This window comes from Grus americana, chromosome 9, assembly GCF_028858705.1.
Source record: "Grus americana isolate bGruAme1 chromosome 9, bGruAme1.mat, whole genome shotgun sequence".
In the NCBI taxonomy this organism is placed as follows: domain Eukaryota; kingdom Metazoa; phylum Chordata; class Aves; order Gruiformes; family Gruidae; genus Grus; species Grus americana.
Window position 1 is genome coordinate 6,599,674 of NC_072860.1, and position 26,697 is coordinate 6,626,370.

Genomic DNA, 26,697 nt, shown 5'->3' on the forward strand with positions numbered 1-26,697 from the left:
CTTTAGAGGAAACCTGTGATGATGACTGATGAATTCTAAACTGAGAAACTTTATTGGAAAAGAAAGGCTAGTTTTAATATTTATTTTCTTGACTTTTTTACATAAAATGCTATAAAGTTTGAAATAAGTACAGAAAATAATGGCCAAAAGAATTTTTTGTAATGGAAAATTAAAATAGTCTTTACTACTTTCACACTAATTTTTGTCAGTGTGGCAATGTGGAATAATCTGACTTGTCACTTGCTAACAATCATTAACCCCATCAGACACAAGATTCCACTGCAGTCCAAATGCCTTGAGACTTTTTTCCTCTGCCATCTATACAGATATAACAACTCATCCTTTGGAAACTTTTGTATAACCATGAACAACTAAAATGTATTATTCATGTCCAAGAAGTGCTGCAATACTACAGGAAAAATGTAATGTATCAAAAATCTAGCAGTATCTTAGCAAGTCATAGGGCTAGGGAATATGATAAAATCAGAAACCCAAAACTGACAGTGTTTCCAGAACCTGCTGTACTTTAATGTCGACAGCAGTAAACAGCAATGCATCAGCATCAGTGGTGTGGTATCCATATATTTCGTCCATTGTCTAACACTAGAATTACAATTCTAAGTAATCCCTATCCTTTTTGATACTTTTCATTCATATATTCTATGCTTTGCAAAACCAGTAGGGCCACAACATACATCTCTGACACAGCTAAAGAGATGCTTATAAAACCAAGAATTAATACAACTTCAAAATAAGTCTCCTGTCTATGTGGGAGTTACTACAAAATAACTGTGCCAGCAGTCATGCTGGCATTTGGCATGGCTTGTTTTTGGCAGGCAGCTCCAATCCTCAAAACTTACCAGCTACTACGTTCAACTTTTTCATCAATTAGTCATCTGGTAAAGCTGTATTGTTTTTAATGCTAAACAAAGAGTCATGTTTACAGTTATGAACCAACCTGAGTGCTGGTAAGAAAGGGAATCCTCTGTAGATCTTTCTATGGGCTGTTTGTTTTTCATGAATTCCTTCTTGGACTGGAGCAATCGGAGTGATTCATTGTAATGGTGCCTGCATTTAAAATAAAGGCTTCTGTGTGAGGTAATCCTCTCAGAGATGCACAAAGAGATTACCTGGCACTTTCAAATTCAAGAACACAGTCTGCTTTTATGCGTTTTGGATTTGAATACAATTTGTTAAGAATTTAGCATATTCATTCTACCATGAGATTAATATCACTGTAGTTAACATTTTGCTGAATTCACAAGCAATCTCTGCAACGGCATTCTGTTTTTCAATTCCTTTTTGAAATTCTACGATTATGGCAATTTTGGTAGTAACATTACATTTAAAACATTGTGCAGGTTTTTGCTTGAAACAGGATTAAATCACACTTCAATCACTACATTTAATTTCTTGATTAAATACAACCCCTCATGATGATGTTTCTTTAACGTGTACTCCAAAGTTTTCCGGAGGAGACATTCTTATTCTCTCTCATCCTCTTCTCCACAAAAACATGTTCCCTGAGTTTTCACCTTGTGGTTTTCCCTTTCATTTTAATTAAAAGAATCAGAATCCTGAGAAATTCAAAATATACAATTCTTATAAGATTTTTGACATATGCTATTCTTCTGATTTTACTGAGTTCAGATCCAGGAAGGCAGGCAAAGATCCTTTTGTCAGTTTTTCCAGGTTTCTATTACTTTATTCTTTTGCTGCTCCTGATCACTGGTGCCCCACTGCAATACTGGTACTATTACCTCATGGTAGTGGCCTCTTCTTTGATCATGAGGGCATGTGCCAGTCGTAGATCCAAACACCTAAACTCCCTTCCTTCCAAATCAGCATGGCCTTGCCTGTTTAGAATAGTCCCCGACTTGCACAATCCCGAGCCATATGTAGGCATGGCTCATATTGGCATGAGCTAAAATCATTTCAGGAAACAAGGTCATGGTTAAACAGGACAGGTAGACAACAGACTCAAGCCAGTGTCCTGTCTCTGTCTAGTAATATACAACCAAAGTGACCATCAGGTCTTCTATAACTGTATCAAAGCAAAGATTATGACTTAAAAGGTACAGTCTGAATTCAGTATGTGTACAAAGCCATAGGTAACCCTTTGAACGTCTGGCCTAAGGAATGAATTTATAGTTTTGTGATTTAAATGTACACTCTTCAAATCATGCAAATACTTTTAGCCACAGGAATAAGTTGCGCAAGTGTCATGAACATACACCTAGACAGGCTGCATAACTCTCTCCAGTAATTTTTGATGCTCAGCCATTGGCTAAAGAAACTGCAAAGGCAAGAGGTGAGAGACATATGGTAGTAGAGAGTAGGTAGCAGTAGCTTGCCCCGTGCCTTCCTACATTTCTGGTTTTAATCCTGCCTTGTTGTAAACAGGCTGATGCTACGTATAGTCAAGTACACTAACTTTGTATCATGGACTGACATTCTTGGGCCATGATTCAAAAGTAAGAACTCTTGGCAAAGAGCTTGCTGCAGGACTAATGTTACAAGTACTGCAAAATCTTAACTGCCAAAAGGTCCGTTCAGCAGGTGTTTCAAGTGCTGGGGCAGGGAGGCTTGTGTTATTTTAAAGACTCACTAAAAAGGACAAAGCAATCTGTCAGTTTATCAAGCATTTTCTGAACTGTGCATGAAGCTTTGAAAAACTATATAATTAAATCACAAACACAATTCAACGAAAGTCGGGTAAGATAGATCTTTGCCAATTCTAAATTATTCATAGTATATCTGCACCACAGTCAAATCTACATTACAAGTGGAATGCATGTAGCTCTTTGGTTACTGACAATACTGTTTCCTTGTCTAGGAAGAATATTGAGGAACAGCCGCTAAGTGGGAAATAGCTCTATCGTGTTCCCTCCTCCTCTCTAAAAAAAGCCTTGGGATAGTCTCCAAAATTTCCATACTCACTTAATATAACAGGCAACTAATAGCACCATCACAAGTGGGATATGAGCTTTGCTGCTTAAAATTCTTTTATGTCATAACTATTATGGGAGCCTCTGCAAAATCCATAGATTTTGATGAAATGTGACAATTTCATTGCACTCAGGTAAAACAAGTATTGTAGGAAAAAGCCATTCCTGTGTCTAAGGACACAATGTTCTACTGCAGTTAAGTGTACAATTCAAAATACTGATAAGAAGAGACATTTAGGTACAATAATGTTTTTTGCCTTTGCCTTGCAATAGCAAAATCTCTTTCTGTTAGTACAAAGTTTCCTACCTGAGGGAGCTTATAGTGAAGGCAGCAATTGGTTGTTGGTTCTTTGACCAGGGAGGAATCTATAGATTAACCTTCAACACTTATGAAGAAGCAGAACTCCACAATAAACTATTGCCTATTTATCCTTGGTAAGGATCTAGCCCTAAAACCACCTTTTTTTTTAATATTCACGTGTGACAGTTAAAATACAATATAAAGGCAAAATACCTACATGTGCTATTTCATCAGAATGCTGCTTCCCCATTCAAGGGACAGGGTTCAGCATTAGATTATGGCACTGGTTCAGCTCATTAATATAGGTCATCATTTGGGGAAAAATGCTTTATGCTCATTTTTCTCCTTAACAGGCATACATTTTAACATTTTGTGAATTTATTTATATAACTAGAGGTTCACTTTCTAGACAGACAGGAAGTCTGTCTGTTCACACCACATTGATACTGCTTTCCCCAAGTAGAATATTATACATACAGGTTTTATTTACTGTACCTAAAGGACTCTGAAGTGGATTTACAATTTACAGACCCAATTTTGCAAGTAGTACTCACTGCAGCTGGAGCTGTGCAAGATCAAAGCCTTTCTAAGTAGGACCACCTGATCTCTAATATTTGTGGCTGCTTCTCTAGAGGAAAATAGCTTTACAAAACTGAAGTTTAGGAGAAAAATCCCATACCCAACCAATATTGCAGGACAGACCTTTTGGTGATTTCTCACACTGGAATATGCAATTGTGATTAGAGAAAAGAACAGAGAAGTTTTCTGCAAAGACAGGGTAGCATTGCCTAGTCTTCCTCCCGTCCTGATCCTATTCTGCTGGCTGGAGGAAAGGGGCAAAAAAGCAACTGGATGTCTACGTTCACTCAGCAAAGCAAATAGAAGCAGAACGAAAAAGCCTTTGTAAGTTGCTTTGTAAGTATGTAGGTTATTCTCATGTATGCTTTTGTAAAGTAACTGGTATGTTTTATAATTGCTTTCACACACAGCCATAAGAGATTTCTGGGCAGTTGTTGGAAGGCACATTTTAGAGCCTTAAGCTACACAAACAACTGTTTCCGTTTAGAAAGTAATCTAGAAAATGTGGATAGAAATGAAGAATCATTGATAGTTCTTACAGTGCACTTGCCTTCTTGAAAGGCATCCATGAAGTCTTTCACTTTAACAATATCTGTTGATTTTTGTAGCATCTACATTTCCAAAAAGTGGCTGGCACAAGAAGTTTATGCTTTCATACCTTGCCCCATAATGCATTTATTACCAAGACTAACTGTATGGGAAAAAGGCATGTTTCAAGGCCCTTACATCAAGTTAACAGGTTTTGGACAAATTGTTTAGTTTTTACTTCCAACTCAAAACCACAGCAAAACTCAGTGATTTTGAAGAAAACATCAGCAGTTATGGGCTTGCGTTTAACTTGCCATTAGAATTAATAAGAAAACTTTTCAAGAATGTGTGAATAGATAAAGCTGCAGGCATAATAATGCCAATGTAGCTAATGTGGAATAGGGATGCTCTTAAAGAACAGGTTTGTTTGCAAACTCTCTTACTTTCTGATTAAGATCTCTGTATTACCTGCTTTGAGACTTAAGAACAAGAGAAATAACATGAAAGCCAAGAACATTTCTCCAGAACTCTTTCAGTGACTAGAATTTTGCAAGACTCTCTCTTGGCAGAGACTTTCCATGTGCATCTAACTACTTAAACGGCCCAAGTGCAGTACTGTGGAGTACTGCATAGGTCTGGGGAAAGCCTATCTGCTTTCATAGAATCATAGAATCTTTAAGGTTGGAAAAGACCTCTAGGATCATCAAGTCCAATCGCCAACCCAACACCACCATGTCTACTAGACCATGTCCCGAAGTGCCATGTCTACACGCTTTTTGAACACACTTTGCACTAGGAAAGGACAGACTCCAGATGGGGAATACTGACTACGCAGCCTTTCTGAAGGAAAGCGATGTGAATTTTCATTGCATACAGATATAGTACTTTATCTCCTAGCAGATGATGCCATAAACAGACACGATCTGCTTTGCTTTGGTGTTTTACAGGAGCAAGTTCTGTGCGTTGACTTGGTAGCCTAAGAGATTCTTGGCAATCAGTAATTTCATAGAGAAAGGAAAAAAAAAAATTAATTACCTTAACACTTTTACTGTCTCTGTCCATGTCTCCTGCTCAGTCTCCCATGGATCAACTCGAATCCAGTCAGATGTCTCCAGTGCTAGTTTAGCCATTGCTATCCGGTGCCTTGCTGAAACCAAGCCTTTCTTTCCATAGTCATCATTAACAGGAGACACTATGCCTTCAATCACCTGATATCTTCCTTTTGAAGAAAAAAAAAAGAAAAAAAATTAAAAAAGAAAAAGTCATCTTCACAGAATCTTGAAATTTTACGGTGGATGGGACTTCGGGAGCTCATCTAGTCCAACCTCTTTAAAGCATGGTTAACTTCAGCTGTGAGAGGCTATGAACAACTTGATCTAGGTTTTATTTTTAATACATTAACAGCAATTTAAATAATGAAATAGCAGCCTTCTTGTTCCTCTGTGAACTGCTCACAATTACTATCAATATGTTTACTCTACTAGATGATTCAAAAAGGAATGGATGAACACACAATTTTCGAGTAGAGATGTTTATAATTTATGATGCAAACTATCAAAATTGCTAAATATAATTAAGTTTTATATTCCAATAAGTACAGCCTTTATACAGCCAGAGCAATGGATGACTTAACTGACCACTGCTTTGTTCTTAAGCATCTGATGCTTGTTATTTATCAAAATCATTGTGCCTTTTCATTGTGTTAAAGCAAGAATTACACCATATTACTGCATCTGTGATTAATGTGATTCAGACAAATCAGAAGATTCAAGAACAAAGATGGGGCTAATGGAGTCTAAAATGAGACTTGCAGCACTGTGGTTCCAACAGCAGCTTAAGAGCCATTAAAGACCCTTTCTATCTGGCTGATCATGTTAATAAAAGTTGAAAATATGCCCATATTTTTCTACTGCTGTAACATAACGTAATCATTAACACAACAAGCTCTTTTTTGTTAGACTGCAGTTCTAGCCTCAAATCAGGAAACAAAAATGAAGCTCTGATTTTAATAAATCAACAGGGAAATAAAGCACTGATATGAGCTGCGTCCCTCAAGAAATGGAGAGGAGAGAAAGGGTGTTTCAAATAAACAGAAATGAAATAAAATGATTTCTAATATAACACATGCATTTTCAATAACTATGGTAAATATGATACTGAAGGGGGAAAAAAAATCCTCTTCCTTTTTTCTAATTCAATTGTTTCAACAAAGAAACTTAAATGCAGCAAGTTCCTGCTATTGGATTGTAATGAAAATGATACCCCTGGACTCCTAATTTCTGATACTGGCACATGACAATTTAATATTATACAATGACAATTCAGTAACTTCACATTTATTTTGATGTAATAGGGTAAAATTTTCTAAAGAACTTAAAGTGAGTTGGGTTTAAAAAAATACCATTAAGGTTCAGTGAGATTTACAGGCCTGTCTCCTGTTAAAATGTCAGTCCAAACTATCCCGTTTTAAAACATTCTCTTTATAGGCAAAATGGTCAATAGAGCAAGATAAAACTTTCCAGAAACATGCAGATATGTGTATACTATTCATTCCAACTCTTGATCTGAAATTGGAAATAATTTCACTTGATTTATCAACAACAATTATTTTCTGGTACTTTGATAATATACAATGCTATAACAACTTCTCATTTAAAGGGAAAGAAATTACAGTTTGAATTCATTAATATGTTACCCTCATTAAACGTTTTTTGTTACACAAAAATTTTATTTTCCACATTTCAGTTCCTTTCTTTTCAGTTTCTACAGATAAAAATTGTTCTCTTATATTTTAAATGAATACATTAACTGTAAAAATTAAAACTGCGTGAGATGTTAGCCAAGAATGATTGCAACTCTGCCATATCCTTGTGACTTGTAAAAATTTCAGTCTCTAGTCTGGCCTAGAATTGCACAAATTGGACGAGATATGAGCTTCTGATGCCATATCAGCTTGTTCCAAAGCACAAATGAAACCAAGTGGAAGAGAAAAATCAAGGCTGCCAATACTTAAGTACCAAAAGTCAAATACAATAACTGCTTGAGATGATTCACAACGACTGAGTGACCCAGCACTATGCAAACATGATGCATGAGAGCCTTCCACCTAAAACTACAAGCTTTAGCACTCAAAAATAAAATCATACATGTATTTTGGCAGGGCTTTTAAAGATTAATTTCTTCTAGTAGTAAGTCTGGGATTTACTATTAGAAACTATACCAAAAAGTAAATAATAAAAGTAAGTAACCACTATAGAAAACCAAATAAAAGTATTATTTCCATACATTTAACTCTTGCCCACTACTCATCTTCCTCTCAGGTGTCATAGGACATATTTCAAAACATAAAATGATGTAAAACTTGCTATCAGAAGTGAACAATGTTGGAAAATAGTTACAATACAATCTCCTGTTCTAACAATCTAAGATGCAACAAGAGCTTACATTAACGTAAGTTTTCATTTCTTCACTGAAACAACTGCTGCCACATTTGCTTTTACAAATACGGTTAGTTAATTGGTTTATTTAATTTCTTTTATCAGCCTTCTATGTGTGACTACATATATATTAAAATCACATGATAAAATTCTGTACTGAAGTAATAGTAATGGTTTCCCTTGAAACCACAAGAATTCAACAGTTATCCTCCCAGAACTCTCAGCCTAGTAATGCTAGGAAAACAAATACAAGGATTTTTCATTCCCCATTTAAACCAAAATGTTAATTTTATTTATAGGTTATAATTAACTGAGGTGGAGGGAAGGATATCTAACATCTTTGTTCAGACGCTACATAGGAGGGAAAAGAAAAACTAGATACAAGTAATCCCAAATATTTCAGTTGTTCAAAATGATTTACAGACTAAATATCAAAAGGATACCATCCTACGCTTACCTTCCCGTGACATGTATGTAGAGATTGCCAAGCATGAAAAAGAAAAAGAAAATAGGCAAGATTTTTTAACTTCATGTTCAGTCATTTTCTGTGAGGGGTATTCAACAGAAGGAAAGTCAAAAGGGTAAACAATTCCGCAATCATTGCATTGAAAGTCAACGTAAACAACAAATATATGAGAGCAGTAATGGATAATCTTTTAGGATAGCTCTCCATAGGATGGATGACTACCTTCACCACTTCAGAGTGCTTGAAAGACGCATTCACTGAATTAGATGAAGTGTGCAAAAATTGTAGTGACAGATGCCATTCGAGTACCTACACAAACATAAATCATATCCACCTGGTTGAGTGAACTACAGGGCCTGAAGATACAGATTTACCTCTGTAGTCAGGCAGCCACTCAAATACATCGCAACTTCAAGAACTCTCCTCCAACAGCTGAGTAACTGAGCATGCACAATGATCAGTCCTCAAACAAATGCTGAATGATCTCCACACATCTCATCTTTAATGAACATTTTGTATCAAGACCTCAAAATACACCTTCACTTCCATAGAGTTCACTGGATTTGGACAAAAAGAAGGAAAGGCAGTATCTTGACAGCTATGAAAATAAGTATTTCCTCCAGAAAGGAAGGATAAAACCACCATCTTGAGAGTAACAATGTGAATAATAAAAGTATTGTAGCTCTACTCACAGGACACCTTATTCTGAAATGCTCTCATCCAAGCTGACTTTTGCCATGTAACATGACTGGGAAGCAATGGTTCTCTTCAGAGATGCTACAAAACAGATGACTAGGATTCCAAAGTCAAATACAAGGCATAACCAAAATACCACTGCAAGCAGGGGATGCCAACCCTTTATTCCACTGGGTTTTAGAGTAAGACAACAAAACTTGTGGAACAGAAAGACACCTACACTTCTTCCATTTAGAAAAGTGTTCCTTAAATTCAGAAAAAGGTTAGGACCTAAACTGTATGCAATGATAACAGTATTCAAAAAACTGAGTTTTATCTAACAGAAGTGTTTTCTATAGGGATGTGGTGTGTCTTGTGATGTTTTAAGATTTATACTTTTGTTGCTTTGATTTGCACCTCTGCAAAGCGTACTCTACAGCTTTAATTCTTTCTGAATCCTAAGCCACACATGCATCCCTCTTCATGTGTCTTTCAAGGGCAGAGCCTAATAATCAAGTACTGCTCTATTTAAGCAAACACTGCTGTAAATCTTGTAATTAAAAAAACAACAAAGATTTGTTTCCTTTTCATTTTTTAAGTTCAGTTAATTTTAACTACTGTCTATTTATTGTATATGTAGTGAGTAAATACTGCTGATCTGATCCTATTCCAGTCATGTATCTGTATTGCTATACACACTATCAAAACAGTAGGATTAAACCATTTTTTTGGTGGTGTTTTCAAATTCCAGTTATCAGAATTGTTGCAGGAAAATAAACTGAAGTCTGCATTTATGCTGACTTACTACTGATACAATCTGTTCCTATCCCTCCCTTGAAAATATCAGTCCATTTTAATCAGATGCAGCCCTTGCACAACATAAACTTCCAAATTCCCAAGGCTGGTTAGTGACTGACGACTACTTGGACTTCTCAGCTCTGCTGCCCAGCACTGCATCTGACACAACCCATTGATTGTGTCACATTTTCCCCACATTTTCATAAGCTAGTAACTCATTTTTCTTCACCTCTCCCTTGCATCTGTCTTGTCATAGATAGAAACATCTTGTCTTTCATACCCCCCTCCTTTACCCTCTATCCCTTCTGGTCTTATCTGGAAACTTGGTGATGTAAGTATCCTTCACTGGCAATACTTGGAAAACAAAGTTTCAAACATCATACATAGAGTGATTCTAGTACTATTTCTTTGGACTTTATGGTCAACTGAGAAATACAGTCAAAGAGAAAAAAAAGCATCTGACATTAGGTATTAACAGACTGGAAAGGCATTTGCCACAGTCAGTTTCAAGAAACAATTTTAAAACAAGGGGTTGAATCTGAGAAAATTCTAGCTACATGTGAGGACGTGTGTCGTGGTTTAACCCCAGCTGGCAACCGTGCACCACGCAACCGCTCACTCGGGATGGGGAGAGAATCGGAAGGGTAAAAGTGAGAGAACTCGTGGGTTGAGATAAAGACAGTTCAACAGGTAAAACAAAAGCTGTGCACGCAAGCAAAGCAAACCAAGGAATTAATTCACCACTTCCCATGGGCAGGCAGGTGTTCAGCCATCTCCTGGAAAGCAGCGCTCCATCACATGTAACCGTTACTTGGGAAGACAAACACCATCATGCCAAACATCCCCTGCTCCCTTCTTCTTCCCCCAGCTTTATATGCTGAGCATGACATCATACGGTATGGGATATCCCTTTGGTCAGTCGGGGTCAGCTGTCCCAGCTGTGTCCCCTCCCAGCTCCTCGTGCACCCCCAGTCTGCTCGCTGGTGGGTGGGGTGAGAAGCAGAAAAGCCCTTGGCTCTGTGTAAGCACTGCTCAGCAGGAACGAAACCATCTCTGTGTTACCAACACTGTTTTCAGCACAAATCCAAAACACAGCCCTGTACTAGCTACTGTGAAGGAAATTAATTGTATCCCAGCCAAAACCAGCACAATGTATAAAAAGTCAAATTCACATGAGTAGAGACAAAATCCAGATAAAGAAAATCATTAGAATTATGCAGTCACACGTAGCTACGTCTGTTGTATTTAAAAGGTGGCATGACAAGAATTGTCGACTGATATTAACAGAAAAAGGATGAATTACTTGACATGTGGCAATAAAACTACTAATACAGCTTAAAGTATTGGAAACTCAATAAAATTCCCTACTTAAAGTAAGGATGTATGAAAAATAAGATTAGACAGCATTTGAAATGGAAGTGATGTACAAAAAGCTGGCAGACAGAATTACTGGAGATGTCAGTCAGGACGCACATCGGGGATAGCCATGTCATTCATAACAGTAAAACTTGACTGTGAAGTCAACTCCAGCCAAGCTACTGCACAACTCGTTTCTGCCCAGTTTGTGATTGAGCAGAAATACCGAAGTATCACCAGAAGTCAGTCATTCTCACAGTCTAGGAAATATCACGCCTCGTGCTAGGTAATTCTTCACTCACGCTAGTTACTTCTTCAGGCATTCAGTCTGTACGTTAGCTCGGAAGTGCATTATTCTCACTGAGAAGGGAATCAGTATGAATATGGCAGACCACTAACTCACTTCAAACAAGCTTTAGTCATGTATAACCATTGTCCTCCAGCCCACTATCAGCTCCCAGTCTGCAACTAGTACTTCTTCTCAGTAAATAAGCTCCAATTTCTCCTCTCCTTCCCTGGGTAACTGCAGAAGTGGAAACAGGACTAAAAACATGAGAGAATGACCAATTAATTTCCTGAGTGGGAATGGTTCTGCCATAAAACAGGCATCCAGAATTAATCATTTTTATAGCATGTTGCCAACCCCTTCTGTTTGAGAAACTGTCTTCACGGTAGCAAGAAAGACCATATACCAGATTTGTGTATCCATACATATAAACACATATATCTACATTTACAGTTACTTCAAATAAAGCTACCTCTACTTAGGATGAGTAAAGCTTCCACAAGCTAACTGAGGATTCTTGCTTTGCAGACATCCTGGGTTAAACATTCACAAAGTGCAATGACAACACTGTAGGCAACCCAGACTCAAATGAAGTCCCCTTCTTTAATGCATGAAGTACTTATACTAGTAAGACTCCACATATTAAACTAGTAAGTCAAAAGGCGAGTCACATCCTAACCAGAACTAAGCACTGACGTTAAAGTGCTTAAAAAATGCACAACTTTCATTTCAGCCTTTCAAAATTTCATTTTTAATATGATTTTCACTCGACCTAAGTAAACTGCTCTGAGTAAGGGGTGGAGTCTTCTTGTTACACAGACCCTGGAGCAGACCAGACAATGAATTGTGATTCAGACAGAATCATAATTCATTTCCCAGTTCAATCTTTCTTTCAAGGTAAAGAAATAAGTTACTGGACTATAACATATGACTTCGACAGAATTACCAATTGGTCTCACATTACCTTTCTATCCTTGCACACCTGGGCAACAGAAGCAGTTATAAAATTACAGTAAGAAAAGCCAATTCAAACCCTTTTTTAACCCTTTATTTGTCATCTTGCGGGAGGAACAATATAATTTTACAGTCACAGGACACCAGAGACTTGTAGAGGCAGCCCTCAGAGCTGGTTGTGTAATTCTTCCTCATGAATGTCGAAGTATTCTCACAGTATATGGCAAGTATGCAGTTGCTGCTTTTACTGCAAAACGGTATCAGTGGTTACCAGATTCTCTCCCTCCCTCCCTCCCTACAATTTGACAGCCAAATTCCTTTTACTATTATTTTCTGTTCAGGTTCCTACTGAACCACCTCCCTAGGAACTTCTCTATCAGGTTCCAATAAGCTATGATTCCCTTCCAACCTCTTCCAGAAACATATGTGTATATTTTAGCTGCCATATGGAAAAAAAAATAAAAGCCTGAGCAACGAAGTAGCTGATCAAGCTTAGAGTTCAATGCTTCTCAGTAGCTTTTCTGATTCTTGCTTAAGTTCCCGATGTTACCTTCCTTTCTCCTTTGTTGCCAAAACTTTCTAGCCTGCTGACATCTAGCTTTTCTCATCTCCTTTATGAGGAAATGATTTTCCTAGGGGAGATAACTTGTACCTCTTAGTGAAGATGGATAATGAATAATTAACGTTTCATCTTTTCTCCGGTTTCACCTGGCTGTCAAAACTGCTAAGTGTAACACTTCTTCATATTAAAACACAATGCGTCATAAAAGCATGAAATTTGAACAGAAATGTTTCTTCTCAGTTTCAAAATTGTTAAGCATTCTCCTTCACAAGGCTTAGCCTGTTCCATGAATATGGTCCTAAAACTGCTGATAAAACTTTCACTTTATTTGCATTATGATACTTGTTTATGTGCTGAGCCAAAGGAAGAGGCAATGCTAGACTTTCTATATTGAATATGCCATGAAAGCCTCATACTGAATGATCAATAAAGAATATTAAAATTAAGCCAGCTGTAAACTGACAGCTTATCTATAGCAAGCGTTAAAAATCTTTCTTCATTTTCACAGTAAACCACCACATGTGCGTGATCCTAACAACACCTTACTGACCTGTTTGGTGCAGGTGATCTCTAGCCAGCTCAAATAAACGCATATGCATGTTTGTGATGGGGTTAAAGGAGCCACAAGCTAGAAGAATGACAGGTATCCTGCTCTTCATTCTGACATCAAACCATTAAAATTCCACCCTAAAGAAAAAAAAAGTTATTAAAATAAAAGACAAGCTTGACAAAGAGCAGTCTGCCCATTGTTCCTCTAAGTAAAAGGAGCACTGTTTTCAGAACTGTCTATTCCTGGAACACTACTAAAGTATCACAAGATCAATCCTCCGTATCATCACAGCATAAAGGAAGTACTAGCTCAGAAATGCATATGTTCTTTGATATTAATTAGGAGAGCATCAACAAATTCTGTTTCCCCACATACAGAGATGGCTAGAAAGTATTTCTAGAAATTCATATTGTCACTATTATTAAAAATTTTTTAGATTTTTTACATGTTTTTTATTTTTATTTAACCTGCTTTTGTCAAAAAACAAGGTTTTGTTCTGTCTTTCTGCCAACCCCTATTAATAATTTTGGAACCCACAGATCTGCCACAAAAACAGATTATTATTTTTTATTAAATATACAGGGTGAGTGGGTGGGGAGCAATGCTGTTAGAAGCCCTGCAGGTGCATTTACAAACAATCCTTATATAATTTAGTTAAAATGTCAGTCATCTCAATAAAAACGCAGTGGCTATCAGTTTAAGTTGGTCACTGTGCTTGAAGCTACTTATGTGCATAGCTCTTTTTACAGCTGATCCAGAATATATCCAGCATGATAAAAACAGTTGTGTCCCACATACATATCTGTGAATCCGGTATTTAGATGGGGCTCTCTTCTTTACCTAGGATTTGAAATCTCTACAATGCTCATACCCATATATCATACACACATACACTGTTCTCTTCCCTTTCCCTGGCCTCCAGCCCACTCCATCAAGTGTAACACTCTTCCTGCAGAAGACACTTGCATCCCAAACTTCAGAAGCTGGTCATGGGTTAACAGACCGAATCCAGTACACATTCCGTGGTCTGTTTAACCAAATCCTATTCTCCACCTGCAGTGTACCAAAGCGCTGTAGCTCAGAGCCTACCTCTCACTGTTCCAAGTCCTTATACTACCTTATATTTTTTTCCCTTTTCTTAGAAAAAATTTAACAATAATGGTTAAATCAATCGAGTTGATCAAATTGATAAATCAAGTTGATGTTTTATAGCTGCCAACTCTATCAGTTCATTTACAGAGAGTTTTCAACTGTGAAGACTAGGACTGTACCATTTAACAGCATTCAGTGAACCTAGCAACAAGTTTTAATATTTTTATTTGTGACATATTGGCAGTTTGCAAACTTTTTATAGAGAAAATTCTTTGAAGCATACATGCTATCTGTACCTTGACAACCTAGTACTTAATATAAAGATTCTTTTACACTTTTTTCATTTTACTTTACTCATTTCTCGTATCTCCCATCATACTAAGGGAGATATACTGGGGGAGAAAAAATGCTGTAGATGGCTGTAGAGCCATTGAAAATCTACAATTGTAGCAGCTGCAGGAAGCACATTTCACAGCACTCGCTCTTTACTCTGATTTACTGTCCCTGTATAGACACTAACAAACTTATACCTGAAAATTATATGCAAACTTTACAGACTTTACAAACTTTTTTCTTTATTCAGAAAAATCAAACTCAAAGCATTCTTTTGTTCAATATCAGCAATTCTGTAAATGTATCTTCATTGTATGGGGAAGGTCTTTTTGCCCTGAAAGAGGCAGCAAAACATTAGTATCTGTGATTAACTGAAAAAGAAATCATTGCTAGAATATATCGGTGTTCTTCTATAGTCCCAACTTTTTGCTAGATAGATAATATGTTGACACAGATTAGTCAATGCTGAACTCTCAATGGTAAATAAACTAATTCCAGACTAAGAATTTCCTAGAAGCAGAAACTTTTTACAGTAATAACTACAATGATGTCACTCAGCATCCAGCCCTGCAAAGAGGCTTATACAATATTATATGAGAACTTAAAATCAATGACACAGTCATACAACTTTACCCAATTGCCAAGCAGTATCACCTCACTCAAACAACTACGCATTCAAGGGGAAAAACACGTACCCATTCTTCCCCATTACACATATCAATAGTAGCTCTAGCTCTTACATCTACTAGTTGATGGCTCTGATATCCTCTTTTCTGTTCTGATGAAGTATAGTTTAAGTTTCCTTTGCAGTTCTTTTCTTTGCCACCTTAAAAGTTATAAACTGAATGATTTATTTTGGTTTTTTTTAAAAGAAGCTTTTAATTCTATAGACTTCTCTATTTCTCACCTGAAACAGATGTATTGGATAGTTTGATTGCAGCTCTTACTCATTTATACCTCGGAGACTCTACGGAAAGACTTCAACCTGTAGTTCTTAATGGTAACCAGATGGTACTGCTAAAGGAAACTCAAAAACCAAACCACCAACAACAAAAAGACAAACAGAAAAAGAAAAAAATCAAACCAAGAATGTACTAATAGTAAACATGTAGCAAAGAGGCATTTCAAAAGATGTTTTTATACATATATACACACCCCTGCCCCATATATATAAAATATCTATATTTGTAAATAAAAATCAAAACAGCAGCATTTTTATTCCTACTATCACCTATATGGTGTATCCTAAACTTATTCAACATGTATAGTACACCTTTTAAGACTGCAAACAAAACTCTCTGATTCAGCCTCTATGTCAGCTGTGATTAATTAAAGGTTTAAAATCATTCAACCACCACCAAAAATAACAGAAAAAAAAGAGAGTTAACTGATTTTTCAGCTAAGCTCTCTTGAGAAATCAAACACAGGAGAAAACTTTAAAGACAGAACTTTAAACCGAGGAGAAAGTCTCTTGACCTGATGTGCCGCAGTGGCCGTCACACTTCTTGTAAGTGCTACAGCATCCCAGTGTTCCAACAACTACAGACTTCCACTAACATTCAGCTCAAAGTCATGTGCATTTTACCTACACGCATGAAGCAGACTGTCCTTAACTAGTTTCACCAACTGAATACAAACTACAAACAAGTAGGTGACCGTGCTGTTATCCAGCATTTACTGAGTGTGCACATTGTACCAGGGGAATACATTTCTATTTCATGTACTCCATAAAAATAAGCCATTAAGCCAGTCCTGAATACTTCAACAAGTTGCCTCTCTTGCCAAATGGCCTACACACCAAGAAAGCAGAGTTTCTGCATCAATTTAAATATGCTAATACCAATTTGCACCTATTAATTGCTGTATGTTTGCAAAAAGTCACTCAAGTATAACATCAATACTGTACTTTGTTAAATAAATAATATGTGATTAATTTGTTTCCTAGCAATTGTCCCTACACAATGTGTATTCCATTAATGGTGCCGCAGAAAACATAGAAGCATTTCCTCCTATTGCTGTTCCCAAATCTAGCTAAAATAAGTAGTTCTGAAGAAGTTGTGCATGGATAATTCAACTGTTAATCCAGTCTTGTTGCAAGGCTGTAAAAAGAAATTCCAATTAAGTCAAACATGTATCTTGATCTCCAACAGGAAAGGAGAATTAAAAATGCACAATGCACACAGATTGGGAGGGGAAGAAAGGACAGAGCGTGACATCTAAAAGAGGGCTGCACCCAAGAAAGCAAACTTTCTTTCTGGGATTTCCTTGGTACCCAACTTTTAGGAGTGCTGCAATGTAATGATGTTATCAATCAGCAGAAACAGCAATTATTCAGCCCTTCTAGAATTCAGGTCCTTATCTCTGTGCCTCCACTTCCATAACTGTGAAAGCAGAACTAAGGTTCAACTATTTCAGAGGCTGGACCTGGCTTCACACATACCTTAACCAAAGTGACGGGACCTGTAGATACCTCCTTCATGTCTTCTTCTCCCTAATTCTCCCTGTTACATCTGTGACAAACTACTGCTTTTATGTATAAGCTACCTACATGCAAGTGCTCCATAATCATTAAATGATCATCTCAAGAATCCTTTGAGGATGATTAATTCTATAAAGGAATCACTTTTGTACTTAAAATCACTCTTGCATCAAAATATTCCACCTACCCAGGAACTGAAAGGAAGAGAAAAATCTAGATATAAGCAGACAATATTTATTTTGAAGAAATTCTAATACTGGTACCACCCCTATTTTAATAGAGATACTATATGCATTACAAGGACCAATGCATTGTCACGCACATGCAATTTTAGGACCTTTTCTGTCCTACCCAACAGCACTGTGTACCTTCCCAGTATATTTAGACATTGATTAAGCACAGGCCGCAGAGAAGGAATGCAACCAAAACTTCCAGGAACAGGTGCTTTGTTTCACATCATTTTCTCAGCATTCTCTTACTGAGTTTATAAAGTGGTATTCTTAACAAATCAAATTTGTTACAGGAAAAAAACCAACCTTTTTCTTTTACAGTCTCTCTCTCTCTTGTTAGTACTAATCAGTAATTTTTAGACGTTGGTGCTAAAAGAAACAAACCCCCACAACTCAAACCATTCTATGATTCTATGATTACTGCAACTGCCAGAAGCAGAAATAGTAAATTGTATGGTAACACTTTAAATTGATTAGGTATTCACTACCTGGCAAACCAGTTTCAAATCCTCAGTTTCTTGAGAGAAGGGGCAGAAAATAATTGAAAATTTACATTTGTACTGAGGCTCTCACCCCCGCCAATTACTGTACTATCTTCATATGTGATTAATATTTTAATATTGAAAAATATTTTAATATTTTAAAAATATTTTAATAATTGCAAGACTGCACCTTCTACTTTCAACTAGTCTAAAAGCATTTGACAGAAATCTTGGGAAAAAGTCTGTTAACATCACTATTATCAAGCAGTATTAGTAAGATTTGGATGTTTATTTTAAGAGTATAATAATTGATTTAATTTTATAAATTTAAATCTGCTTTTAAAAAGAAATTACGTTTGGTCTTTGCATGAAGTCAGTAAACAGTAAATACATCTCCTGTTAGTTCCGCTTTCCTCCTGACATGACAGACACTGCCTTTTGTTTGTACTTCTTAATCAGTAAAAGATAACAAATCTTTTGTCATCTTTGCTGTCTGTCTTCAAAATTCATAAATAATGGAAGCAAGAGAAAGCACAGCTCTGACCAGAGACGGTGAAGTCTGGTTGCTTTGGAACATTATAGGTATTGTTTTTAATGATGAAAGAGATGACTTAATAAGGTTTGAAGGAGACAAGTTACAGTATGTTCCCATTTCATGCAATAACTGTGTATTGTTCCATTCCATTCCCATTTCATGCAATAACCAGGTCCTTCTGGTGAGCGCTTCTGAGTCTGTGTGCTCTGCCCTGGGCACAGGCACCAACAGCCTTGGCCAAGCAGGTGTCTTCATATAAATGCCAGTTATCTTACACATGAGTGCCTGCAGTTCAGAAAGCTCTCAACAATATGGTACATCACATGGCTATACAGAGAAGGGCAGATACCTTCAAATGAGACCACGCTTAAGCTATATTAAAAAAGGTTTTATGATGGAAAAATCATTAAAATGTTCAATAGAAAATTCCTGCAAGTTCTTTTTCTGTTGCCTATATTCCTACAATATGTCAATAATAGATGACGTTACAGATGACCACAGTTAAGTTCTGTTGAAAGTCCGTAATTAAAGCTGTACCTGATTAATTATCAGAAGCACAATGGAGTGCTGAGCAGTGCAGTCTGGTCCATGAGCTGTTAAATTAGTAAACTGGAGGACAAGGCACTGATATCTGCACGCTATGAGGCAGACTCACCTTTGAGGTAAAATTGCTGCAAAGAGCAGAAATAAAAAGAATCCTAGCACAGGGTAAGTATTATCACTTCCTGTGAGGGTGAATCTTGACTAATGTAGATGAAATTTAGAGTTGAACGAATTCAAAGCTGCCCACATCCATCCTTTTACTGGACCACATCGTTACCGTCTATCAATTCATCTAGCTGCACTGAGCCCAGCTGAGTTTTACACCAGGTGACAGTAAGGATGTTATGGTTGCAAGACACATTTTCAAAGTCAGAAAATAAAAAGTATATTTTAGTAGCTGACCCAAATCACAGCAAACCACAGTACACAAAGATCCCTTAAAAATATGACTAGATATCAGATTTTCTTACGGTGTTAATAATGGGAGTCACTGCCATAACAAAAGTTACTCCAGTCAGTAAGTTCTCAGCATGTGCTGTCACTGAAATCAATCCTCCACAACAGTGACAAATATTTACCTGCATATCCCCACCCTCCACTTTAATAATGAACATAACATAAATATCTAGGTGAGAGAAAAAATGAAAAATGTATCATCTAGGGTAATATTTTATTTGCTCATCAGAAAGTTACTCACCCCAGCCAAGAAGAATTTCACAAGGTGCACATAAATATTACACATAAGCCTAATATGACACTCTTATCCTCTAAAATAGCTTTGTCAGGGTCACGTGATGGATCATATTATTGTTAGATACCAGTGACTCAGGTGCATTTCATTTCTTTGACTTTCACTGGAAAGCCATTAACAAAGTATATGATAGGATACATGGTTTTCTATCAGATTCAGCATATCAGAAGTATGAAGTTGCCCCTTCCAATTCCCACACAGACTTCTAGTCAGAAAATGCAAGTGCCATCGCAGTCTCTAAATCAGCTTCAAAGAAACGCCCAAACCTAATCACCTCCAAGCTTATTGCAGTCATCACTAGAGCAGCAGCTTATGAAAATGGCCCAGAGCACAACAAATATTGTCTTTGGTAATGCGTAGGGTTCTTTGACTTAAGACGGAAGATCAGCTTAATCTTGGGGTACTCGCCATTTTTTCTTCAGCTTTGTTCAGGCAGCAAATTTTCCCAGCAAATGGTAGAGACCAAAAAGCTATCCATGGCCAAGTTCCCTCACAGAAAACTGCAATATGTCTGTGGCCCAAATTCCAAGTGCCTGGGTGACTAACAAGGAAAGCAACCTTAGCAGAATTGTCTCTTTCTCTTCTGAGATTAGAATCCTTCAAAACACAGTACAACACTTCATTCTTGCAATTTCTTTATTTCAGGCTATATCAGTGGGGAAATTCCCTTTCACAGAAGAGCCAACAAGACCTCTTCATCAGTTACATCTCTGAAATCAATTTAAACATGATTTACGCTATCGTGTCCTTTAAATGACTTTTTTCTTCCATATAAAAACTACTTCTCTGTTTGTAATTCCCATTCCCAACTATTTCTGCTCCACTGCTAAAAAGAAACTATGGTTAAAAGGCACTAGACAAAAAAATTCACCATAAAAAGTGCACATGGACAAAGCATGAAAACTTTAAATAATAAAATAACCAGAGGACTCATACAGTCTGAAACACAGGCTAAAATTGAATCTCCAGTTAATAATGAACATGGTATCACCTTAAATGATTTTCAAGAACAAAAAAATTAAGCAGAATAATTCCTTAGCACAACCTTAAAAAAATGGTATTCTCAACACACACAAAACAGTGCCAGTGAATTCCAGTCAACTACAAAATATTTTTTTAAGCCTGTGAGTTGTTGCAGGTTTATAACCAGAATTAGACAGTGGGACAAAAGTGTCCAGTCCCCAGAGTCTAGCCAATAAGATGTCCATAGAGATACTCCCATGACAGTATTGGGTAGGATATAGTTTTCTTAATAGTCTTAGTCTGGATCCTCATCCTGCAAAATAATCATGCTTCCAGGCTGCCTATTGCCTGGATAGCAATATGGAATTCAACAACTCAGCAACATGGAATTCAAAAAACACCATTCATGTACATCAACAATAAACTCACATATTGTTTACATACATATATACGTGCATTTACTAAATATTTTTAGGTTTTCAGATTTATCTGTCATCTTTAAACAGTCAGAATGTAAAGACAAACCACAGCATAACAGTCTTACGTTCTTTCCCTGTATTCTCTGGGTAAATCATGGAATACTCCCCATTTTCTAAAAAAGACATTTCATTCTAACTGCCCATAAAACATCCAGCAATGCTTACACACGGAGCTGTGTAGCAGTTTCATCTGCTATACATAATCACTTGACAAAGCCAATGACACTACACTAACCCAGAACTACATGGAAACTAAGTTAAAAACCGACCAGCTTGGCAAACTATGCACATTCAGTGTTTGCTGGGTAACGCAGGATCTCAGCATGCATTACACAACAGCAGTTCCTGCACCTTCTTGTAGCACTTCCACAAGGCCAAGAGAATCCAATCAGCTCCTGGCATCTTCTTGTATTCACTGCAGTATGATCTCTATAATTACTAATCCGGTAATCCCTAGTGTCCTCTCAACATCTAACACTCAACTCCTTTCCTATTCCTTGTGCCCTTATCACACTAATGAATAAGCTTTTTCTTCTTCTACGGTTGTATAAACTATTCTAAGTAACCAACAGTTATCCTTCTACTTGCATGTATGAGTCAGTCATCCAGCAAGAACAAAACATTGATTTCTAGAAAAAGAGGATACATGCAGAACTGCAACCTAGGGCGGCTAATTTTAAGCAAACAAACTGCTGATTTAGTGAAAGCACTGACTTGTCTGTCAAAACAAACTCATAGTAAAACTTCAAGAGTTCCTTTTGAGAAGCCATTCAGAGTAATTTTTCTTCTATGAACATCTGCAATTTTCTTACAATTAGTAAAATACATTTAGCAGAACCTAAGGCAAATCTAGTAACAGAAAGAGAACTTGCACACAAATGGTAGATATTTAAGTGGTAGTGGTAAAGAAAGCATCTTCAGTCACTGAAATCTTTTCTTATAAGGCTGCCTTTAAAAAGTAGCAAACTAATGAAACCCCTAAAAGTACTTACTGCAGAACTCAAATGCAAAATAAGCATATATAGCAACCACAGGGTAATGCAGGATTTCCAGAACATCCAGCAGGACCAAAGTTACAACATCAACATCCATAATCCCACTGCTTACTTTTCTGTTTCAAAAAAGGGATAACTATTTGCTATCTACTGCGTTAGGAGCAACTAACTCCTGATGCTGCATAGTTAGGAAAAACAATCTCACTGGCTCTACAGTTATATGGAAGAGGTCTTCTAACAAAGTAAAGAATTAAAAGAAAATGAAAAACTTGACTAAGGAGGCTATCTTTCTGTGCTTCAAGGTTTACCTGACCACATCCAGGAAGCAAGAAGTAATTCTTCTGCAATATATAGAACTGCTCAGTTTATTAAGTGCATGATAGGTTTACTCATTTTCCTCTGAAACTTCATCTATTAGTTACTGCCACAGCCAACAAACCCAACTGAACAGTTGAGGTTAATAATTAATAATATATAATAATATATAATTCTAATATAAAGCTGCTGTTTGAAACAGCCTGCCCTCCTGCACCAATTCAATAGCATCCCAGTGTCCCTAAGTGTAACATACTTGACATTGAGAAGGCTATTTGCAATTAAATTTGCTTCATTTTGTACAGCCAAAGAATTTAAGGAAATGATACAAACATGTATGTTCCCTGCTTATTGTCCAAAATGTTTTGCTTGCCCTTTAAGAATATCTCACCTGTATGGGGATTTCTATCTACCCAAAGAAAAAGAAGTGAGATTCTGAAACAACTACAATGAAATCAGGTACCTAATTACCACTGCAATCACATTGCAACTATCATCCTAAATGTTCGTAAGTTCTTATAATAGTTGAAATAAACATCAAAAACCACACAGAGCCCATCACATAGGGTATTGCCTTAGCACTACAGAAAACCTGGATGTGCCCACGTCTTGACTAACTATGAGTAGTTCTGGTCTCAGGTCATGAAGGGCAGTTCAAACGGTCAAGTGAATGGAGCTACTACTATTCCAGAGAGGCAAAGAAATGTCTGGGACTGTTTGGTTTGGAGATGAGAAGCTTGGGGGAGGCTACTGTTGAGATTTACAAAATGATGAAGGCACTAGATTAACTGAACGCAAAACTTCTCCCTGCAATATTGGATCTAGGGGGCAGTCAGTGAAAGCAACAAACATTTTACACCAGGCAAACGTGTACCCTGCAGAGGATACATGCATGTATGGTGTCCCTAATGAAGCGGCTGTGGCTGGTGGCAGGGAACACAAGGGGAAGCAGGTGGCCAGGTTAGTTTCCAGAAATCGCATCTCCTCTCTCCATTGCCTGAGACAGATCGCAGGGCTGGACAGGCTGTTAGTCTGACACAGTACAGCATTTCTTGTGTTTCTGAAGATCTCCATCATACTTTGTAAGCCTTATTTCTTAGTTTCTTATAGAATCACAGAATCTTTAAGGTTGGGAAAGACCCCTAAGATCATCAAGTCCAACCGTTCTTCTTGTTACTGTTAAGAAAAACACACAATGCTTGGTGAGCTAAGGGGCTTCTAGAGCATTTCTGAGTAGCGCATTGCACTAAACCAACAATATGTGGAAAAAATGTAGTGAAGTTGGCTCTTGAGATTCAGGCAGCCCTCCTTCAGGGCACTAGTGCCCTGCTATGGACAGGGCAGACAGCTGGGGTTTAGCGGTTTCACCCAGCCAATTTAATCTGCTACGGCAGATGCAGCAGTAGCTGCTTATACATTTTATGAATTAAGACCTTAGAAATCATCACTGCAATGAAATCTGATTTGTCTCATTATTTTTAAAGGCAGAATTTCAAACTGCTCAAATTCCCCTTTGACAGAACTGTCTCCTATTGTGTCCTCAGTGCTCCCCTCAGATATCTCTGGCTTCTCTAAGGTCTTCTAGATCATCTGAACGCTAATTAGCTTATCATAGCTATGCTAAATTCTAAAATTTGCATTTCCAAAATTAAAGGCATGTAGCTAATTTATTGCTAGAATCATGCAATGTAACTAGACTTAAGTAGCTAATAATAATGCCTGAAAAATGAACTACTTGCACATATTATATTGCTACAAAGCTTAAAGAAAACAAACATCAGGGATCATTTATAAAACCAAACAACAGCTGTTGCACAAGGGGGGAAACAAGCTCTTAAACTGAAGTGGAGAAGATGAATAAATTACACAGTGAAAGCCAGAGAGATTAAAAAAAAAAAAAAGTAGCCTCCATATATCCTTGTCTTCTTTAACTGGCACTGGCACTTGAGTAGGTGTTCTGGGTAAAAAAGAAAAAAAAAAAGAAAAAAGGAAAAAGCTTTAATTTGCTATTTTATATATATGATCCCGGATATATGTTTATCATGTATTTGACGCAGACAGTTCGACAGACGTCAGCCGCTGACTGTTTTTGACAGAGTTCCGGGGATAAACGGCACTACAGGCAGAGCGGGCAGAACCGCCTCCAGCGCTGCCTCTCGGGCCCAGCCCGTCCCTTCACCAAAGGCCCCGCTCCGCACGGGCACTGCCCACGTTGGTGCTTTGTGTTTCCCTCTCCGCCGGCTACACGGGCCAGCACACCCGCGTAGCCCCGGTCCTGGTCCCGGCCCGGGCACCGCGAGGCTCCGGCCCTTGCGAGGAGGCGGCGCGGAGCAGCCGAGCCATCGCCGCCGCCAGCCCGCCGCGCTCCGGGATCCCCGCCGGCCCCAGCTGCGGGCGGAAGGCCGAAGCCCGAGCGCAAGCGGCACGGCGGCTGCCGGAGGGCCCCACCACCACCCCGCCGGCCCCCTCTGGCCGCTGCCAGCCCCCCCCCGCCGCCCCCGCCGCCTCTTCCTTCCTTACCGCGGCTGGCGGGGCTGAGCCGGGCCGTGCTGGGTCGGCCTCTGGCAGTGCAGGACAAGCGGGGGAGCGGCCGTTGCCTCCCCCTTTCCCCCGCCCCGCGATGCCGCTCGCCCTCGGGGCTGGCTCCGCACTGCCACCTGCTCCTGCCAGTGCTGCGCTGGGACATCGCGATTTATCGTTTCCTGAGCACTGCTAAGCGTCCTCCTCTTGTTAGCAGGAAAGTTGATGGGTTAGCTCCGTTGTTCACCTGAAGGTGACGTTCCACACTTTTGGCTTCCTGCTCTTCCTTCTGTTTTTGAGGATGGGCTCTGCGGCTCCAGGGTTGTGCTTTCAGGGTGGCGAGGTCAATTTGCAACCGAAACGAGTTTGTGAGTTCTTGTGTCTTTCTCAGAGACTTGGAGTAAGGAAGGTCAGCTTTCTCTGTTTGATGAATAGCCATCTCCATCAGCTATTGAATATTGTGCAAAATACAGAGACGTCATAAACTGTGTGTTGAATAGATTCTAGCAAAATTTGGACTCCAGAGAGTTTTAAGTAATTTGCTTATTCTCTTTAATTCTTAGGCATGTAAAATCCAGTTTCTTGAGATGTCAGAATGTCACCAACTAGTTTTAGAATCTACCCAAAATCTCCTAATTTTTATAATGTTAAAGGGAAGCACAGCTATTCCTCTTGTGTGACATCGTGGTAAAAAATAAACAGGATCGTGGATTGTATTTTTAAGCTTTACAATGTAAAATGCACATGTAAATGATAAAACTTCAGTGCTGCATGGAGGCCAAGAGCCGTACTTCAAATCTTTGATTGGCCTTGCCAAAGGCTGGCCAAGGGATCGTTTCAGCATTTGAGTCTTTGGCTTGTGACTGGGAGCAGGGTATATACTGTTTAAGCATAACTTTAGGTAAAGTCTGAAATCATAAATTAGACTCCCAAGACAAGGCACAAGCTTAAAAAAAATGATCCAGATAAGTATATAAAGCATCATGGCTTCTGCTTTTAAGCATATATAGATGTAAAAATGTTGGACAAAAAGACAATGCAAGCAATTTCTTACATATAAGCAGCCTAGACTATAGGCACTCAGGCTTTAAAATCCTATGGGATTATAATCCTATGGGATTATATAATGATGAAAAGCCAGATAGGCAGTATTGAAATTAACTGATGTGTATGTAGAAATAATCTTTCCTATCAAGGGATCTACAATGTTATAGAAACAGTAATTCCCCCGACTCCCTTTGAGGGAGAAAAGTCCATTTTAAAAAACTCTATGAAGTTGACATCCGAGTGCATAATGGATCATTTATTTTTGCTGACCGGGCTTACTAAAAGCCTATTCTGAAAATAAGTAGCTAAAATTAAAACCTCTTCTTTGTAGATTTTTAATTACTGTTATGTGTTTTGGGAATAAATAAAGTTCCCTATAAAAGGAAACATTGTGCTTCATTTACAAAAAAAGAAAGCCAATCCAAAGATTAAATCTTGTGCATCAGGCTTGAAAACTAAGGGTGAGTATCTGACACAAATTAATGTGGCTCCA

General features: G+C 38.0%; 1 protein-coding gene across 5 annotated transcripts in view; it reads right to left on the bottom strand.

Moving 5' to 3' along the window:
- The window catches only part of NMNAT3 (nicotinamide nucleotide adenylyltransferase 3), a 29,472-nt gene extending 4,197 nt beyond the window's left edge, over window positions 1–25,275 (bottom strand). Inside the window, exons 1-6 of one of the 5 annotated variants that reach the window (XM_054835812.1) lie at window positions 25,158–25,275; window positions 24,506–24,594; window positions 15,773–15,892; window positions 13,441–13,577; window positions 5,392–5,575; window positions 959–1,068 (exon numbers count right to left, since the gene is read on the bottom strand). In XM_054835812.1, the coding sequence (XP_054691787.1) occupies window positions 959–1,068; window positions 5,392–5,575; window positions 13,441–13,549 (403 nt within the window). In that variant the 5' untranslated portion in view covers window positions 13,550–13,577; window positions 15,773–15,892; window positions 24,506–24,594; window positions 25,158–25,275. Of the gene's footprint in view, window positions 1–958; window positions 1,069–5,391; window positions 5,576–8,250; window positions 8,495–13,440; window positions 13,578–15,772; window positions 18,133–24,505; window positions 24,595–25,157 lie in introns of those variants that run through there. The other 4 variants (XM_054835813.1, XM_054835814.1, XM_054835811.1 and 1 more) reach the window with 4 other exon arrangements.
- Window positions 25,276–26,697: the final 1,422 nt, after the last annotated feature.